Genomic DNA, 19,797 nt, shown 5'->3' on the forward strand with positions numbered 1-19,797 from the left:
TTCTCCAGTTTGGGTCCCCAGATAACCTTGGACTACAACACCCATCATCCCCAGCCATAGTGGCATTTGACCATTGTGGCTGTGGATGATGGGAACTGTAGTCAACAACATCATCTGGAAACTCAAGTTTGAGCACCCCGAGTTATCCCTTTGGCTGGGAATGGTTCCCCCGCCAAGCTGACTGCTATCTTGTGCTGCTTTATTTAATTACTAGCTGGGCCGGGCATAGAGCAACTACGCCTCTAGTTCTCCTCGCCCAGCCGTTTCATTCCTCCCTCCTGCCCATCACCATCGCAGCTTTCTTCCAGTCCCTGCCTGCCTCTGCCACCTCCTCCCCAGCCGCCTCCGCTGCCTCCTCGCTCTCCCGCCGCCATTAACTCCCGGCCCACCGGCCGGCTGCCCATCCCCGTCACTATCCGGCAGCACTCCGAACTCTCGTGAGAGCTGCCACGCATGGGATCAGCGACAGGTACACCTAAGAGAAATATATATATAGGTTTGCTTATTGTTTTAACATTTAGTCTGTAAGCCACTTTGAGCATTTCATGAATGAGACAGAAAGCAGACTATAAAAGGTTTAAAGCGAAAAATAAAATGAGCAGAGAGGTAATCTCAGCAGTGGCCCCAAGAGTGATGGGATTCCCACCTATGGGAAACTCGCCCTAGACTGGAACCCAGATCTCTTATGGAAGCAAAGCACAAAAGACAAGCAACTGAGAGAGTTGAATTAGCAGAGGGTGGCTCAGTGGGTTTTCTACAACAAATCAAACAGAGCTAGTATGAAAAACAGGTCCCGAGCATTCATCTTTCTTCCTCGAACCACTGAACCTTGAACACTTCCCTCCCCCCGAGCAAAAGGTGGTATATAAGTTTAATAAATACACAAATCGCTCAATCAACAAATAAAATAATGGGAGGGGAAAGCCTTCCTTGGACTTCATTATGGCCTGCACTAGAACCAGGACAATCTTTGTCATAACAGAATCCAGCAAGACAGAAAAAACCTGTACCAAAACAAATATCTGGATTGAGTAACAGTGCGCGGTTACTTCCAGCACACTAGTACAAACAAGTAAACATTCCGTATGGGCTGGGCTCCAGAAATAACCTTGCTCCAAGAGACAGTTACCCTTGGAAACTGGAGTCAGTCCTCTCCCTGTGGGCAATGGCTCTCTGTTAGTCGGGTTACCATACCAACAGGCCCGGAGCGGCACCTGAGCAGAGGCTGCTGCAGCTGTTCCTTCAGCTCCACAGGAGCCCTGCTTCTTGTGACTGCCATAAATATTCTGGAGACCAGGTGATTTCAGCTAACATGAATGTCATCCTCTCCCGGTAAGAGAGGCTGCTTTGCCCATTCGCAATCAGGTTAGACATTTTCCCTTTTGCAGATAGAAGCCGAAGCCCCCGTTTCTGAGATGCAAATCTTCCTAATCCAGGAGTGCAGGAGGGAAAGGCACAAATGTTTTGGGACACTGGCTGAATTTGTGTGACGTATTGTTGTAATTAACAGAGCAACATCAACAGATGTGGTGTGTTACAGGAAAATATAAACAGAAGAGGCAAGGCTCTGCCCCCGGGAGATTACAATCTAATTTTTGACACAGGGGGAGACAACAAAGCAGAGATGAATGAGACAGGAAGGAGTAATAAGGGATTACCGCAAGCAGGTGCTGTTGCTTTGACTTGTGCTCCCTTCCCGCTGGGGAGAAAGCAGAAAGGCAAAGGGCGGACGAACAAATAGGCAGAGGCTGTGGAAGGAAATGTTGGCAGCTGCACAAAGGTATTTCAGGGAGGCTGAAGGGAAAGTTGGGTGCAAGCAGCAAAACTGGGGGCACAGGAGGAAATGCCATGGGGTGCAAGACGAACTGCTGAGGGTGTAGTGTTGGGGGCCTAGGAGGAATCATCAAAATGGGCTAGAAAACGAGCTGGTGGAGAAAGCGAAGGACCCAAGGAGAGGGAGAGGAATATGCTTGAAATCACAGGGAGGTAGCAGAGTATGCAAACAGGGAGGCCGAGAAGTACGCATGGGGGCATAAGATGAGACGCATCCGTGGGCATAGAAAGGTATGTACCGGTCACGGCAGCCCAGTAAGCACAGGGAGGGCATTTTGCACCCTTTCCTGATGTAGGTAAGGGAAGCTGACAAGCCAGATCCGTAATTCTGGGATAAGGATGGGCTCTTAGGGCTCAGTGCCGGCCGAGGCAGAACACTGGCTTGTCCCAGCCCTCTCCAGGCCTGACCCTGCTTAGCTTCTGAGATCAAACAAGATTGGACGTGTTCAGGGGGGTATGGTCGTAGGCCAGTGCCTAGTCCTCAGAGGCAGTCCTTATCCCAAAGTTATGTCCTCCTGGCCCAGCCCTCAGACTAGGACATGTGTGAAGCAGCAGTAGTCACCTTTTGGGGAATCCTGCAGCTGCTGGAGCCATTCACTCCAATGACAAATATCCACGGTAGTAGATGGAGCCCAGATGCTTCGAAGCAGAGCTCCTCAGACTTCCTGGACCCTCCAGAGAGGCAGCGAGGGGAAAGAAACCCATCAGGTGTCCCGAGAGAAACATCTAGGAAGGAAATGCTGGGAAGAGGAGTAAGCTGGATCTACCCCACCTTCAGGCAGCACCCTAGACGGGACTTTTTCCACCTCTCTAATAGCATTGTAGCAAGGCAACCCTAAAAATAAAGACAAAATAGGCACAGCAATGTAGCAGGGACAGGTACCAGCAAACAGGTTCTGTCCCTGGTAAGAAAAGGCAGTTGGGATATATTTATTTAAGCATATTTCTATACCGCCCAAAACTTGCGTCTCTGGGAAGTTGAGAAGGCGCAATCACAAGCTTCAAATAGGTTATTTGACTGATTTATAGACCACCGTTATTCCAAAAACTGGATCTCAAGGTAGCATAGGTTAGGCCAAGTGACTCTGATGGAGACCAGGGCTGTTCCTTTGACCCTGTAGGTTGCTGATCTAGAAAGAGACTAGAAGGGTGGGGGTGGGGGTAAGAGCACTAGCTGGATAGCAGAAGGTCCTCCCAGGCATAATGCTCAGCACCTCCAGTCAAAGCATCAGGTACTGTATGATGGGAAAGACTTCTGCCTGAGACCCTGGAGAGTCGCTGCCAATCAGAGTAGACCATAGGAGGCTAAATGGGTTAATGGTTTGACCCTGCATAGGACAGCACAGCTTCCTACGCTCACATACTTGTTAAACAGAAGGTCCACCTTGGGGTCTCCTCTTCCCACAGTAGCAAATGGCACAGCACCTCACAGCACTGCCACACAACAACAGTTTATCCCCCCCATCCAGGGACATGCAAGTGAAGATAATGGAGAACACAGTCACCAACGCAGAGAAATATTTCGGCACATTCTGCACGCTGATGGCCTCGTACACCCGCAAGACAGCCAAGCTACGGGACAAATCAGACCTGCTCGTCAAACAGCTCTTGGACTACGCAAACTCAGAGAATCCTGAGCTACGAACCACAGTGAAGAATTTTGCGGAGGAGCTGGCCAAAGTGCAGGACTACAGGCAAGCCGAGGTAAAGAACTGAAACCTGCCGCATTGACACAGCAGTCTGAGAAAAATGGCCAGAGGGCCCCCTCCTCCTCCTCTGAGAGGCCTCTCACAGGGCATGCATTTCCAGCCCCTGAATTTGCCCCACAGCTGCCAACGTCGCTTTACAATGTGCACTTCATTGTGCTTATTATCGCGCTTCTCCCGTTAGGTAGAGAGACTGGAGACAAAGGTGGTGGAGCCTCTGAAGATGTACAGGGCACTCATCAAGCAAACCAGGGTAAGCCAAGACTTGGTTTTTAGGACAACCACCCCACACACCAGGTTCACTGTGTTAACTGCAATGTGCTGCTGTTTATATCCATTTAGACATACATAAATATCCATTTAGACATACATAGGCTGTCTCCCACAAAGCCCCCAAATTAGGGGGCCTTTGCCAGCCCAAAAAGGCAGGGCGTAAACTGAGGGTATGGAAAGCAAATGGGAAAGTGGGACTTCTAGAAATTAGCGCTGTGTGCAGAGAGGTTTTCAACCCTTAGGGCAGTGTTTTTCGTTGTAAGGCCCGGGGGACAGAGGCAGCCCCCATCAATCCTAAGTGCGGCCCAATGACTAATTGTTTAGTGGGCCTGTGTGAAGTCTGGCCAAAGCTGAATACTCTGCAGGCTTCCCTTGGCATCATGCGGAGACTCCTAGCCTCACTGTGCAGTGCTGCTCTTTGCCCAGAACCGTGGGGAGCTCCTTTAAGGGGAACAGAGCCCTCTTGAGCTCCTGCACCATCTTGGAAGGCGTGCCCACAGTGCTGGGATGTTTAGCCCTTTCCAGTGCTTTCCCCGAAGAGAAGGCTCCATCTCTCTTAAAAGGCCCTCCCAGCACTGAGAAGAGTCTAGGACTGTGCAGACATCAGCACAGCAGCAAACAGCTCTCACACTGAAGCCTTTGCCAAAGTGCCCCCCCCCGCCCCCGCTTGAACAATGGCAAAGATCACTGCCTTATAATTGACCCGAGGTGATGTACAAAATGGAACTACTTTCGCTGTACTCAACAGGCTGAAATCAAGAAGTTCAACAATGCCCGAAATAATGAAATAAAGCAACTGGAGAAGCTGGAGAAGATCAGGCAGAAGTCGCCGTCTGACCGACACATGATTGTATCCTTGCCAGCACATGGTTGCTTCAGCCTCTTCCCTGCTCCTGCAAATGCACGCCAGGCTTCCAAGTGTCACAAGGCTCTGGCTTTCCTAAATGCCGCCAGATCAGGAAGGCAGAGTTACGAGCCCTTGCGGAGGGAGGCTTGTGTTACAGGGAGGGTTCCTCCCGAGTGTTCCAGGGAGCGAAGGAAAGCGATTGAAAACAGACATGTTCAGGGAAAGCTGTCTCCTCGAATAAGGGAAAGCAAAATAGATGGTTGCAGGCTAGCAGTCAGTCCTCTGGGAAGCTCGCGGGGCCCAGATAAATGAGATGAAAACAGTATGAATAATGCTCAAATGACAAACATAGATCTAAAGTGGAGGGAGCAGAGCCCACTTCCTTGTTACAGAGCAGCAAAGTTAAACGGAAGATTAAAAATACTCACAGTTGGACGTACTTTTTAGCTGGGACGCACAAGCCTATTTGCTCTTCCAAGCCTCAGCCCAGGAATTCATCTACTTCGTCAAGGCAAGAGAGCTTCTGCATGTGTGCAGAGGACCTCTCACCGCAGAACAATCAGAGCCATCTGGGTTGAGGGGAACAGTTTCTAGGCTAGAGGATGGGGCTTCCCAACACCTGTGATCCTCCCCAGCACCACTAGCTTCAGAAACGTGTTTATTATTTTATTATAAGACATTACTACTCCAGCTCTTCAATCAAGAAGAGTCACGAACCACCAGTAACACACAACAATAAAATTAGTACCAGATTAATAGGCCCAAGGGTATCAAAACAACCACTAAATAAGAACAGCCTATTTTAAAATTCAGGATAGGTTTGGGCAAATAAAAGTATCTCCACCAAGAAGCATCAAACAGCAGCAGGCAAGTCTCCTTGGGAACGCATTCCGTAATCGGACCACCAAGGTTGTTGGTCAGCAGCTGCCTAGTTTTCCAAAGATGAAGGGACATGTAGAAGGGCCCCCGAGAATGACTGTAGTACTCAAGCGGATTCATGCAAGGAGGCTACCCTGGCCCCAAGCCATTTAGGGCTTCGGAGGGAAAGAACCAGCATTTTGAACTGTGTTCAGAAACAGACCAGCAACCAGTATTGTTCTCTCAGGACAGAGAAATATGTTCCACATGGTCGATCTTTATCAGTGCAACTGCCTCCCAAATTTATCACATTGCAGTACAACCCAGATGGTCTCTCTCTTCATTCCCAGGCCCATCTTTGCCATCTAATTCCTTCGGGTCTACTAAAGACCTTGGTATCCAAGTAGCTTCCTAGCATCAGTACATCCATATCATCAGAGAAAAATGGGAGTCCTTTTCCTTCCTGAGACATTCGCCCTGAGGGGAAACAAGATCTCTGTTGGGAAGGGGCATGACAAGCAGCTCAGAGAGAGCGAGAGAGAGAGAGAGAGAGCATCTTTCCTTTCTTTTTTCTTTGGCAAAAGGTATTTTAACAAGCTTTTTAAAAAGAAAGAAGCTCTCAGCAGCAAATCCCTGGGAAATATTCTCAAGGGGAGGAGAAGAGGCTCGACATTCTGTTCATCCCTGTTGTGCTAAACTCAGCTGCTGAGAGAGCAACCATAAAACAAGAGGAAGACAGAAAGCTGCCTTAGGCAGAGGTGGTGGGATGTGCCAGGGAGGCAGAAAGATGCTTTCTCTCCCCGGCCCCACAAGAGGCACACAGATTATTGTTGCAGGGGCCTATCATCTCTTGCTGAACTGCAGCTTCCAAACCCATATAGACACCAAGGTGTTTTCTTCTTTTTTCTCAAAGCTCTTCAAGTCCAAAAGGCATATATCCTTTTTCTCCCAGGACTTGTTGTGCACATTTGGGCACCTAGGCCAGGGTTAGGGTTAAAGGTCAGTTCTTTAACAACTCCCATCATCCTCAGCTGCAATAAATGGTGCCAATGATTACACAGTTATTGCATGTGATGAGCTGGGGAACCTCAGATTGGCCACCCCAGGCCTTGGTAAAAGATTAAAACAGCACCCTCCTTTCCTACACCTTCACCAAGAAGTCTTTCATATGGGGCTTTTAAAGCCCTTTAGCTCGCATCTCCTCTGGAATGGAGGGGGCGCATTCACATATCGGCCAGGTTTCCCCCCAAGTCCCTGCAAGCTATCGAGGAGCACTTCACACACAATTCGGGTTTTTCACCGTGCATTAGAGTGCAGCCTGATTTATATCCAGGGTTAAAAAAAAATCCACTTTTTGCATCTGTTTTTTTGGACAACTTTGAGTTAACAGTAAAGCCTCACAGAAAACTCATTCATTCATTCATTTAATTTTATTGATTGATTGTTAGATTTATATACTGCCTTTCGTTAAAAACAACCCCAAGGCTGTTTACAAAACACATAATAAAAATGAATTAAAAGTATTTAGCTAAAAATATAAAACCAATCCGATATCAAAATATATAATACACAAAATACAAAAAAACTATACATGGATAAAAACAATGGTAAATAAAGCCTGCTGCGTGGAGAACTCCCAAGCGCTGAAGCCCAGAATGGTTCAGCATAATCCCCTAGTCTGTCAGGGTTTTACAGAATCTCCTTCAGATTTCAGAGTCCTCCTGTTGGGCTCCTTAGACTCATCCCCTTGCTCTGCCCCTCAGTGAAACCTGCAGCTGGGTATACATTAGCCATGTTGTAGGTTTCCCCTGCCAATAGAAATCTTCAGGAGACTGGAGCAGAGTGAGAATACATGTGCAACTGGAGCAGCAAAGACCAACAAGCACCACAAAAGACACGCCAGGACAATCCTGTCTAGTCCCTAATAATAATAAATCACCACAACATTTGATTTACAGAGAAAGACAGACGTAAAAAGTTTAGGAAAAAGAGGGAGAATACATGCCTTTGCACTTTAAATTTATACCACTTCTATACAAGTTAAAATACAGGGTCTTGGGACATTTTACACACAGATTTATTTCAGCATAAACCTTCGTGGACAAAGTGGGCTCCAGCCCACGAAAGCGAAAACTAAAATAAATCTGTTCCTCTTTAAGGTGCGACAAAATTCTTTGTCATTTTTACAGTGTAGAAATGTCCCAAGAAAAAACAAATGAGAACGAGAAAGAAACAAACATCAGTTCAAAACACTGAAACTGGATCTTGTGTTTGAGATTGAGACTAGTGTGGATTTGAGGTCTGAGAATTTAGTCAGAATACATAGCTGGGGAAGGTCTGCTGGAATAAAACAAAAGTCTTTGACTTTCATTTAGAATTAAACAGGGAGGGGATGAGCCTAAGATCAAGGGGCAAGGAGTTCCAGAGGTTGAAGACAACTGTTTTAGAATACCTGCAACTTCCCTGGATGTGTTTACATGGAGGCTTTGCAGACAAGGCTTCTACCCCGAATCTCCTTCAGAAGAGTGTGTGCATTCACACACCAGTCAAACTTACCCTGAAGTTCCTTTGAGATCCTTGGACCCACTCCACACATGAATCGGGCTTTGTCTTGTGAATTCTAGCTTAGCCATTTCGGGGTTTTGGTTTTGAGCTACTTTTTCTGAAAACGGTGGCGGAGCAAATAGGGAAAGGCACTATAGAGGTAGAATCATTAGCATGATAAGAAGGATACTTTAGAAATGCAGATTTAACTCTTTAGTAATCTCTCCCTCCCCCCCACCCACTATTGGCTAGACACAGAGGCATGCCATGTGAACTTGCATCAAAACAAAACCCGAGAGCAGAGGGGAGGGGCTGCTTCCCTCACTGCCACGAGTATGATTCGAAATGGCTTCGCTCAACATTTACCACACAGCATGCAGCCAAGTGTGAATAACTCCCTGGTGGAATCATATTCTCATCCCTGCAAAAGCATTGTCTTGGTTTGCAGAGAGGGTCAGGGTGTCACATGCCTGCAGATGAATCTTTTTAGGGGCATCATGCCAAGCACTCTCATCTCCTAGATTCCTTGTTCAGCCTCTTACACTCCTCCTCCTCTTTCTGCCTCTTCACTCAAGTTCCCTTGCTGTGAGTCTAAAATCCTAAGAGCCACTGAGAGGTCCTTTGCTCTTCTATGCCACGGTTGCTGATCTATAAAAAGAAGCTGGCTGCCCTCTGGTGTTGACTTTTAGCATGAGCATCTTACCACTAGCAAAATCTGATTATACAAAAAGTATGATTATACAAATGTATGCTCAGTTTTCGATTACAACAGCAATGAACATACCACTGGGATACCTTAAAGGCCAAGTTGAAGACAGATCATCCTGGAGATAATCTATCTATGTAGTCGCTAAGAGTCGACACCGAATCGAAGGCACTTTATCAATCAATGCTCCGTTTAGCTCCTTCCACTCCCTGGGACCTTGCACCAGAGTTCACCAACATGCAAGGTTAATTTGCCTACCCATTCCCTATCTGTTGCAAGCAGTTATCTATGCCTTGTTCCTATGAGGTTTTATTTATTCCCTTTCTTTACCCCCTTACCTTCATGAGAAAGATCTCAGGCATCTGTCTCCTCAATGCATCCTTCCCTTACATTCAGGCCTTTATAGTACTCTTTTCCCTTGCCATCTCTGGGCCTTATTGTCCATTCTACTGAAAGGCAGCCCTATGAGGAGTCTGGGAAGACCTAACCCCGGTAGACCAGTCCACTGAGGAAGGCTGACGCGCAGGGCTGGTCTCCCGCTGACCCCAAAGACTAGCTCTCCCTGGAAAGAAAGCACCATTCTGAGGCCTGTTTTCCCAGCAAAACAGACCTCAAAATGGCACTCAAATCACTAAAGTCGATTCAGGTGATTCGAGGGTGCTGGCTGGTTTTGACAATTCAGTTCGAGGGCTCTGCAATTCCATTCAGCTTCAAATTGAATAGCAGAACTGTATTTGTGCACACCCCTAATATCTCATTCCTTCTAAAAGTGAATTCAAGGTGCCCATCAGTGTGGAAGTGAAACAGGGTTGCCAAAAACAAAGCAGTTATTTCTGCATACTCAGGAGATTCCCAGAGTACATACATGTATAATTTTAAAACAATTTTTTTTAAAAAAAACCACCACTATAGACCTATCAGCTTCCAGGATCTGTGGAATGTTTAGTTTAGAGATAAGAAAATACTAGAACTCCTCTTATTATCCAAAGGGAGAACTTTAAAGGTCAAAAGCAGAAATTCACTTCTTTATTGCTTCCTTTGGGGTGAGGAGGGCGACATGCTACTGCCCAATCTTAGTTACAGTAGAAACTGATATTTCTCCATTATTTTATGTGGGACCCAGGAGAGGGAAAAGCTGATCTGAAGGAACCAGAAATCAGAAAGACTGGACACATCTAGCAAGTCAGCCTGTGATTGAGCCACGGAGGTTGAAGGTGTCCGTTGCAGGGAGGAAAGGGAGGAATCTGGTCTTCTTGGGCCCCACATAAAATAACCTTTATGGCAAGGGTTCTCCACTAACGCTTCATGGGAGCTGGAGTCCAACAACATCTGGAGACCCAAGGTGAGAACCATTGGTTCATGGTATTGCAGAGGGGAACATTAGAATGTCATCAGGGTCATCACCAGTGTTCCCTCGAACAGGGATTCCCAGATGTTGTTGACTACAACTCCCAGAATCCCCAGCTGCAATGGCTTTTGCTTGAGGATTATGGGAGTTGTAGTGAATAACATCTGGTAATCCCTGTTAGAGGGAACACGGGTCACCACTCTTGTGTGTGTGTGTATATATATATATAAGAATTAATACAGCATTTTAGCAAAGGCATAGTCAAGCAAATACATATTACTCAAAATCTGTTTTCTTCCTTGACTTCCACTCTTAGTCACAGGTAAGGAACTTCCCCCCCAAAGAAGATATCCACCCCTGTGCACAAAAAACTACAGGTTAAAGCCCAGTTCAAGTGAAGACGCAGGTGAGAACCGGGAGACAGCAACGATTCCCTGCTTGTTCCCAACTAGCAGTCTCCTTTGGGGGACATACTAGGTCAGAGATGTGCACCTTAAATTTCAGCACATGTGTGTGTCTATGTTGTCTCTTTTGTTTCAATGGAATGAAGGACCGACTCAAAGAGACCTGTCCATCACTCGTGACCTATGCAAACACAGAGTGCGTCTCTATATTTATATTATGCTGTAATCAGCAAGGCCCTATAATTATGCTCTGCTGAAACCAGCAGAGCTCCAAAGCATTCACAGTTGGATGTTTTGTATATCAAAGTCAATCTCCTGCTTTTCCTGCAATTTCTTTTCTTTCTTTTTCTTTTTCTTTTTGAGGAGAGGGGACTAAAAAAAAAAAGCAGAGAGAAAGAACAACTAATCCCTAGCAAAGCAGAATTAGTTCCTTGTACATCTGATTCAAAGAAAACAACGCTTTTATCCCACATCACAGGGAAAGCGTGCCATATCCCTCTTAAGCCAGACCTCTCTCACCAGAGTGAATGCCTTCCCAATCAGCCCAGTGACTCACCGCACTTTCCTGGTCCAGGAGTCACATGCTGTTTGTTGTTGACAGCTGTCCCTGAAATAGTACTTACTTATTTATTGAAGTAAATTTATCCCGCCTCTCTATTTTTAAAAAAACTGCCCGAGAAGGTTCACAGGGACAATTTAAAAGCAATATTAACATTCTAAATATTGTATACTGCCTCTTTAATCGGCAAGCCTATAAGGCCTCAGGATGAGATAGGCCATGTGAGAGAAACCGCTTGCAGGGCTTACTCCAAAATACATCACATTACTACCAAAATCTGTTGTGACTGACCTTACCATGAATCAACTTGAAAGTGATTCCGGATAGGCATTGTGTGACCCTCAGGATCACACCTAAACCAGTTTCTAAACTGCAGTTCCAAGATTCAATACAAATAATTTATCTTCCCAACAAATCTAGTGCCTTTCTGAGTTCAATAGCTTAATGCAGGGGTTCCCAACCTTGGGTCCCCAGATGATGCTGGACTACAACTCCCATCATCCACAGCCACAATGGATGATGGGAGTTGTAGTCCAACAACATCTGGGGCCTCAAGGTTGGGGACCCCTAGCTTAATATAACATTCCTATTTGTCTAGGCTGAGTCTAACGTACACAAAGCCTCGGTTGATGCAAGCCGAACCACACAACAGCTGGAAGAGACCATTGATGAGTTTCAGAAGCAGAAACTGAAAGATATTCAGGTAATAAAAACAGCTTGGTGGATCTGTCCCCAGTCTGTTTGGGGAATACATGAAACCATGCAAATGGACACTTTGCTTAGAATTCAGTTCAATTAGGCTTACATACAAATAAAACATACATCGGAGACGACTGCCAGGAGCATTAAAGAGTATATACCACACTTATTGAGGGAGGGAGGGAGAAATCATCATATTGAGAAGCCAAGGTTTCTTTACAGTCCCCCCCACCTCAGCTTTTCAGCCCCTTTGCTCAAGGGCTGTCTCTCACAACCCCCAGCTTAAATTATTCAGACAAACATGTTTAATGACAGCTATCCCCCATTCTGTAATAGATGAAACAAACAGGCAGGTGGAAATGCAAAATGCACTCCTACAAAATGAACACATTGATGACTGAGCCAGACTAATGGGTGGGTGGTGGTGGGGGAAGTAGAGCATACATTACAAGATGTTTATTGGGCCAACTGGTAGTCTAAAGATACTGCAGTCTTTCCTGTATCACTGAACTCTTCACCTGATCAAATAAGGCTCTAGCTTCAGCCATTTCCGGAACCAAAAGCTATAAGCCCAGTTGTTAATTCAATTTCTTCCTTGACAAGGGAGAAAAGCCTTGCCAGTTTTCAAAATTATACAATCTGAAAGCAAGTTGAAAACTGAAAATGGAACACACATTCGTTTTCTCCTAAGGTCTATTAGATTGTCCCAGAAATCTTGCAAAGGTATAAAACGGACGAAGCTGCATTTTTAAATTTCATTTTGCCATTTATTTTGTCCATCCTCAGCTCTCGAAGCTGTTGCTTCAAACTCTGTGCATATTCAGCTGCTTCCTCCCTTCCCCTTCAAACTTTCAATTTTGACTTAAACATGTTAGGAGGAAAAGTGTACCCCTAAAAGCAGTTTAAAGGGAAGGAGAGAAAGGCAATGGAGGCTCAGGAATCCTCACTCAGCAAGGTCATTTGAGAAATCAAGAGAGACTTACATTAGGTTGCATCTTCTCCCTTCTCCACAGAAGATCTTTTTGGATTTTGTCACCATCGAGATGGTCTTCCATGCAAAAGCTCTGGAGGTCTATTCCAACGCCTTCCAAAATCTGGAAAGCTACGATTTGGAGAAAGACCTGGAGGTATATCAAATGCAGAGTTATTTTGTTATCTATTTGAGGTCTCTGGCACAGTCACTACAACCAAACATACATAAAACCAAAACATTTAAAAAAAAAAACCTAGTCCCACTTGAGAGCTACTGAAAACATTCACCTGTAGAGGGAGGCTTGTTGTGGAGTTTGTTTGTTTTTTTTAAAAGCCTCACACATATTATTCCTAACTGTTTGTCAATTGCTCCTTAGTCAATACTTGTACAAGTGCCTCCTCCTCAGGGTGAAAACAGAACATTCTGGTTTTAATGGTAGCCGTTTGTATTTTAATGTTGTACGCTGTTTACTCAGCCATGAACATTTCCACACTTTCCAACATTTCAGAGATGAGAACAGGGGCATTTGTCTTCTATGTGGCCTTTAATATTCTTATCCTCAACAATTGCTGCCTGAGCTACCCACATACCTTCTTACACACTGAGAAAGAGCCTTCCCTAAATATTGTACACCAGGGGCAGGCAGTTTACATAGTAACATAGGAAGTTGCTGTACACTGAGTCAGACCATTGGTCCACCTTGTTCAGTATTGTCTACACAGACTGGCAGCGGCTTCTCCAAGGTTGCAGGCAGGAGTCTCTCTCAGCCCTATCTTGGCAACGTACTGTATGCTTTGGTAGTTTGTTGGTTCAATTAAAAAAATCTTGTCCTATTTAAAAAAATAAAAAATCTTGTCCTATCTTGGAGAAGCCAGGGAGGGAACTTGAAACTTCATCCCCTGAGGGGAATATCTTACAATGCTCACACTTCTAGACTCCCTTTCATAAGCAACCAGGGCGAACCCTGCTTAGCTAATGGGACAAGTCATGTTTGCTACCACAAGACCAGTTCTCCTCTTTGCACTTTAGGGGTCTTTTTTCTTTCGCTGGGGTGGGGGGGCACTTTCTTTTTTAGGATACTTGGGAGCTTATCAACACAAAATGGCGGCTGGGGAGGCAGACCCAGTCACAAAATGGTGCACAATTTTGCATTGACAGAATAAGGTTTTTTTAAAAACATTGGATCCCCTGAAACCTAGGAGAATTTTGCTTCATGACAGGAAGGAGGCAAGACAGTCTGCTTTGGGGCGTGTGTGAGGGGAGAAAATGGAGAAAAATGGACAAGAAAGCAAAAGCTACACCAAGCACCTGAAGAGAGTGAGGGAGAGATTAAAAATGGCACAGACTGGCAGCAGCTTCTCCAAGGTTGCAGGCAGGAATCTCTCTCAGCTCTATCATGCAGAAGCCAGGGAGGGAACTTGGAACCTCCTGCTCTTCCCAGAGCGGCTCCATCCCCTGAGGGGAATCTCTTGCAGTGCTCACACTTCTAGTCTCCCATTCATATGCAACCAGGGTGGACGCTGCTTAGCTAATGGGACAAGTCATGCTTGCTACCACAAGACCAGTTCTCCTCTCTGTGCTTTGGGGGTCCTTTTTCTTTCGCCAGGCAAGGGGAAAACACTTTCTTTTTTAGGATACTTGGGAGCTTATCAACACAAAATGGCGGCTGGGGGAGGCAGACCCAGACACAAAATGCTGCAAAAATTTGCATTGACAGAATAAGGGTTTTTTTCAAAACATCGAATCCCCTGAAACCTAGGAGAATTTTGCTTCATGACAGGAAGGAGGCAAGAGAGTCCGCTTTGGGGTGTGTGTGAGGGGAGAAAAATGGACGAGAAAGCACCTGAAGAGAGTGAGGGAGAGATTAAACATGGTGCAGATTTGCCTCCCACACAGCCAACCAATCAGGTTTCCAGAGCTGGCTGGAAGAAAAGGAGGAAAGCTGGTCTTGTGGGAGCAAGCATGACTTGTCCCCTTAGCTAAGCAGGGTCCACCCTGGTTGCATTTGAATGGGAGACTAGAAGTGTGAGCACTGCAAGATATTCCCCTCAGGGGATGAAGCCGCTCTGGGAAGAGCAGAAGTTCCCAGCTCCCTCCTTGGCAGCATCTCCAAGATAGGGCTGAGAGAGATTCCTGCCTGCAACCTTGGAGAAGCCGCTGCCAGTCTGTGCAGACAATACTGAGCTAGAAAGACCAATGGTCTGACTCAGTATACGGCAGCTTCCAATGTTCCTAAAAGCGAGGGAAGAAGTAGGCCCAAATGCCTGGCAAGCTAGCTACCTCATGCCTGCCTGCCCGCCCCAGCTGCACACCAAAGGCAGGCAGACTCCAGGCCTGAGGAATTAGTGTGTGTGTTTAACAAATGTTTAGAAACAACAAGACACACCTTCCAATGGCAGCCAGGTGCAAAGAAGTGGGTGGTTGGTAGAGCCAGGTGCAAAATGGCAGCCGAGGCCCAGAGCCAATTCCCCCCTCCGCCTCATGAACCATGGAGGCACAAGGGCAATACACTTATGCAATGACCAATACGAGTAGAAGGACATACCCGAAGGAATTACAGTTATATTCTGAGTGCTTCGGGTCAGGAATTCTAATGACACACCTGGCCAGCAAATCTCCTACTTTATAGGTGAGGGAAATTGAGGTTGAGAGGTAATCAGCACAAAGCAAGCCATGCTGCTGGAGATAATATTTTAACTTGCAGTTTTGCTTGCTGAACAAAACCTAAGTCACTTCACAGGGTTGTTGTGAGGTAGGGTTGCCACATTCTGGCTTTCCAAATCCAGGTGCCTAATTTGCATATTATGCAAATTGGCCTGAAAATAATTTCTGAGCTGCATAGTGACTGCACGTTTTGCTCCATAACTCCGCTTCTACAAGGGCTACAGCTTAGCTTTCTTCTTCTTCTTCTTTTTTTAAATGAAAGCTGAAATCCGGGTGAATCTGGGTGGGCTAAGCAATCGGCAAGATGCTTAAAATCTGGATGAAACCCGAAATTCCCGGGGGCCATGGCAACTCTGTTGTGAGGACAAGCATAATCATTCCATGTGCATCACTCTGAGCTCCTTGGAGAAAGAGTGGAAAAGAAACGTAAAAAAACAAATCAACCAACATGGTTTAACTGTTGGGGCCAGAAAGGCGTGCTCGCCTATAGCAAATCCCCTAGAGATCTCCCAGTAGATCCCAATTTGCCTGTCTCTTCTCTACACTGTATTTATTAATTTGTGACAGACAGTCCTGCAATGGCTTCAGAAATAAACTGACCACAACTTTTGTGATTAAGGATGTTTAATGACATGAATGCTTGCAGATTTAGTGATCTGATGCAATTCTACTCAGGAGGAAATACACAGCGGGGGGGGGTGGACAGGATGAGGTTGCATTCTACACACCTTTACCTGGGAGTAAGGCCACTGAAGTTAACAAGGCTTGCTTTTGAGTAAACCTACCTAGGGTTGGGCTGTAAGGAAAAATGGCTGCTGTCTTATATTTTTATACTGCCCAAAATCTACGTCTGAGTGGTTTGCAACAAAACAAAACAGAAAAGTTAACACCTTAGTGAAAACAAAATAAACAAGAAAAAATTAAAACATTAGTTAAAATAAATGATAGCAGAAAAGGTTAACAGAAAAGGTTAACACATTACAACAATTTAAAATTTTAAGACAATGTTTTAGAACCATGTCAAAACTATTAAAACAGTATTTAATTAAATGCCTGGGTGAACAGATGCATCTTTAAAGTTTTTTAAAAAGTTGTCAGAGATGGGGAGGCTCTTATTTCAGCAGGGAACACATTCCAAAACTTGGGGGCAGCAGCGAAGGCCTGTCCTCAAGATGCACAAACATCTTGTGCGTATTTACTCTGGAGTAAGTCCCCCTGAACACTATTGTCTTCCTCCCCCAAAGACAAAAAATAAGCATTTTACTTGGGACCGGTACTAGAAAATAGGGACTGTCCCTGCTAAAGAATAACAGTTGCAGCAGAGGCGATTTCAGAGTTGTACTTACCACTCTTTATTCCTACTGTAAGCTGGACTACTGAACTTGCAGGGAGAAGGCCAAAGCCAAGCACAGCCTCCCAGCAATTAAGCCTCCCCTGCAACAGCTGAATCACATTTTCCTGCAGAGCAGGTGATTAACCCTTAGGTGACCACAATTTCCAAGACAAGGGCAGCATGCATTTCAATATTAAATCACAGGGCTTTTTAACAACCACCTTCAGATTTTAAAAAGAAACTGGACATGCCCATTTGCCTCTAGGCTGCTTTGGGAAGCCCTTTGCCCTTGCTGCTCAATAGGGCTACCAACTCTGATTGAAGCTATTCCTGGAGACTTCTTCCTCCCCCATTTTTCACAATATCAAGCCCAGGACTGCTTTCAGGAGTCACCTGGGGATGGGTGCCCAATTCCTGGAGATTCCAGCCAGGCGAATCCTTGGGGTTTGCTGACCATCTGCATAACTATTATGAGTGCATAGCAGCCACTGGTAACAAGATATCTACAGGATAGACCTGAGATAGAGGGTCACGGATGGGGCTTTTAAGTAACACTTTAATAGTAGCAACTGCACTAAAGAAGATGTCTTGATGTTTTAGGATTTCAGAGCAAAAGTACACATCACTTCTGGAACCTTCCATGAAGCAAGACCGGTTATTGCCACGAACCCATCTTCTACCCTCCCGTGGTCCACAGGCACCCAGGTGAGAAGGATAATTATTCGTGTAATAGCTGGGTTTTGGCTTCAAGATCAGACTTGGAAAGGGAAAAGCAGCCAATGAAACTAAAAACCTATCCTTACATCCCTGAGAGTGTAACTTCCCAACCCAACATTGTGTGATCCCAAATTTAGGACAGCATAAATGGTTCCCTCCCCCACTTCATCCTCACAACAATCCTGTGAGGTAGGGCAGGCCGAGAGCAATAGTGACTGGCCAAGGTCAACCGGAGAGCAACAGCAGCCTTAGACTTGTCATGTAGGATAAGGTTCCATATCTTCATCTCCAGAACATCCAGAGCATGCTGCAGCAGATGACGGTGGAGGAGAGTGATGAGGAATCTGAAGAAAACTGGGTGCAAGATTCAAGCAAAACTGAATACGCTCAGATTCGGCGAGTAACCAGCAAACCCTCATAACAGCACTCCTTAAATTGCAAGGTAGAAGTCATTATTTCTTTGCTCCCCAGCTGAATGTAACATTTTCATGCAGGATCCCACCATCATCCTTACTTCCACAATCTCAAATTTTTAGTTTAAAATAAAATGTGAATTTTAGATTTATTGTTTTCCTTTGATGGGCTGAGCGAGGAGCACTCTGCAAAAACACTCTAAAACTTGTTTTTTCTCTCAAGAGGACTAGAGACATATATTAGCACAAATCTACTTAGCAGCAGAACATCAGATGTATATAGTCCACTCTGCAGTCAGGCACAATCGGCAGGCAGGCTGTCTATACTGGTGTAAAAAGTGGCCACACTACACCGTTCTTGCTTGAAGAAATACAGCCTGTTACTTCTTTGACCTCTGCATCCCATCAAACTTTAAAGTTGGGGTTTTTTTCTTATTACACATTTGTTATTTTTCCATACTTCAGTGTATATTTTTCATTGTACGTTTTCTTCTTAGCTACAACCTTTTCTCTTGTCTTTTGCGGGGGGTGGGGGGAGTGTTTAATAAAGTTATTTCAAAAAGCAAATGGACCTCATATTTTGTGCAGGTGTGACAGGCAGAACTCGGACAGGATAAATTGTTGCCTGACTTTGCATGTTTTTGGTGGCAGTTTGTGTTACTTCTGAATCATCTTCTTTAATAATACATAAATGTAATAATAAATATAACACTACTTTGAATAAGACGGTATAACAGCAATGCAGTACACATAGAAATACTGTATAGCATTAAAGCTGTTGAGTAACATCGAAAGGTTTGCTACTTTTAACGGCTGTTTTGTGTTTTATTTATTTTACTTGCGCATTAAAGAGGTCTTGGAAAGAGTTTAACAGCATCACCACCATGGCAAGAGTTCTCAAACCTGGATCCTTGGCTATTGTGGCTGGGAATGATAGGATTCATAGTCCAACAACATCTGGGAACCTTAGTTTGAGAACCCCTATCCTAAGAGATGCTAGCAAGACCTCTCTGGGTTCAAGCAAGTACCTAGCTTGGTTGAGTTCAGATTCATTCTATGTCTAGTTTGGGTAAAATAGGATTTTAAATTCATTTCCCAACAGAGTTCAAAGGCAGGCCCTGTTCTTTCACCCTTCATTCCATGAACAGCAGTTAAAAGTGTGCCCTTCACTCCTTAGGCTGCTGTGGTCAGTGGCGTAGTAATTGCAGGATCCCTTGAGAGGCAAGAGGGAGGCTAAATTTGATCTTCAGCAAGCAAATGCCATTCTGTCATCTGAAGTGCAAACTCCCAGGAGACTCCTGCATGCGTACAGAGCAATCCAATAGGTTGCAATCATTATCGATTTATCCTTTGAATGAAAAGAGCACCCCACCCTGAAGAATTATTAAACCCCAAGACCTACAGTGCAGCATTCTATACACACCAATAGCAATCTACTCTAATGCATCACAAAGTTTGTGGTTAATTTTAACTAGCATCGGAGACATGAACCCGGAACTTTAGGGTCAAAGGCTAAGAACAGGCCTGGTGCATACCAGGAGCATGGCCCTTTTTCCTGGCACGGCAGGGTCAACAGAAATAATCCCCTCCTGCTTGTTGCACACTTGCTCCCGCCCAATCCCAAACTTCAGCTCAAGCAACTGACTGGTGGGTGTCCACTTCAGCACTGGTTCCTGTTCACATGTCCATGGCCCCGACAACCAGACAGACAAAGAGGAAACAAGCCCCAAAGGGGGCAGCGTCATGGTGAATCAGTGGCAGAGTGCCACAGAACTTACTCAGCACAAAACAGCCTGCCCAATGCTCCTCCCATCCTTTTCTCCTAAAACCGGGGTGTGTGTGTGTCCAAAGAAATAAGGACATGTGGTAGCAAGCATCTTAAGCATCCCCTAGTTTGCATTTGAATGGGAGACTAGATGT

General features: G+C 45.3%; 2 protein-coding genes across 5 annotated transcripts in view; one reads left to right on the top strand and one right to left on the bottom strand.

The window, feature by feature from the left end:
• GSE1 (Gse1 coiled-coil protein) overlaps nucleotides 1-16,875 on the bottom strand; it is a 380,250-nt gene extending 363,375 nt beyond the window's left edge. Inside the window, exons 1-2 of one of the 2 annotated variants that reach the window (XM_053270504.1) lie at nucleotides 16,761-16,875; nucleotides 12,761-12,898 (exon numbers count right to left, since the gene is read on the bottom strand). In XM_053270504.1, coding sequence (XP_053126479.1) covers nucleotides 12,761-12,832 — 72 coding nt within the window. In that variant the 5' untranslated portion in view covers nucleotides 12,833-12,898; nucleotides 16,761-16,875. Of the gene's footprint in view, nucleotides 1-12,760; nucleotides 12,899-14,058; nucleotides 14,241-16,760 lie in introns of those variants that run through there. The other variant, XM_053270505.1, reaches the window with a different exon arrangement.
• On the top strand, nucleotides 1,214-18,665 carry CIBAR2 (CBY1 interacting BAR domain containing 2). 3 transcript variants are annotated; one of them, XM_053270514.1, is made up of 9 exons: nucleotides 1,214-1,332; nucleotides 3,303-3,537; nucleotides 3,724-3,792; nucleotides 4,561-4,662; nucleotides 10,516-10,521; nucleotides 11,677-11,781; nucleotides 12,791-12,904; nucleotides 17,348-17,452; nucleotides 17,757-18,665. In XM_053270514.1, the coding sequence occupies exons 1-9, from the start codon at nucleotides 1,313-1,315 to the stop codon at nucleotides 17,883-17,885; spliced, it is 885 nt and encodes a 294-aa protein (XP_053126489.1). In that variant the 5' UTR covers nucleotides 1,214-1,312; the 3' UTR covers nucleotides 17,886-18,665. The 3 variants fall into 3 exon arrangements, with proteins under 3 accessions (XP_053126489.1, XP_053126487.1, XP_053126488.1); XM_053270512.1 differs by lacking the exons at nucleotides 1,214-1,332; nucleotides 10,516-10,521; nucleotides 11,677-11,781; ... (1 more) ...; nucleotides 17,348-17,452; nucleotides 17,757-18,665 and adding an exon at nucleotides 1,743-1,780 and having other exon boundaries at nucleotides 4,561-5,416; XM_053270513.1 differs by lacking the exons at nucleotides 1,214-1,332; nucleotides 10,516-10,521; nucleotides 11,677-11,781; ... (1 more) ...; nucleotides 17,348-17,452; nucleotides 17,757-18,665 and adding an exon at nucleotides 1,901-2,064 and having other exon boundaries at nucleotides 4,561-5,416.
• The last annotated feature ends 1,132 nt before the right edge of the window (nucleotides 18,666-19,797 follow it).

This window comes from Hemicordylus capensis, chromosome 9 (assembly GCF_027244095.1).
Source record: "Hemicordylus capensis ecotype Gifberg chromosome 9, rHemCap1.1.pri, whole genome shotgun sequence".
In the NCBI taxonomy this organism is placed as follows: domain Eukaryota; kingdom Metazoa; phylum Chordata; class Lepidosauria; order Squamata; family Cordylidae; genus Hemicordylus; species Hemicordylus capensis.

Bases quoted from the DNA above. Each gene is read 5' to 3' on its own strand.
- CIBAR2 (XM_053270514.1), top strand. From the start codon at position 1,313: ATGAATGTCATCCTCTCCCG. The intron at 1,333-3,302 runs GTAAGAGAGGCT...CCCCCCATCCAG, and splicing joins ATGAATGTCATCCTCTCCCG to GGACATGCAAGTGAAGATAA. The intron at 3,793-4,560 runs GTAAGCCAAGAC...TGTACTCAACAG, and splicing joins CACTCATCAAGCAAACCAGG to GCTGAAATCAAGAAGTTCAA.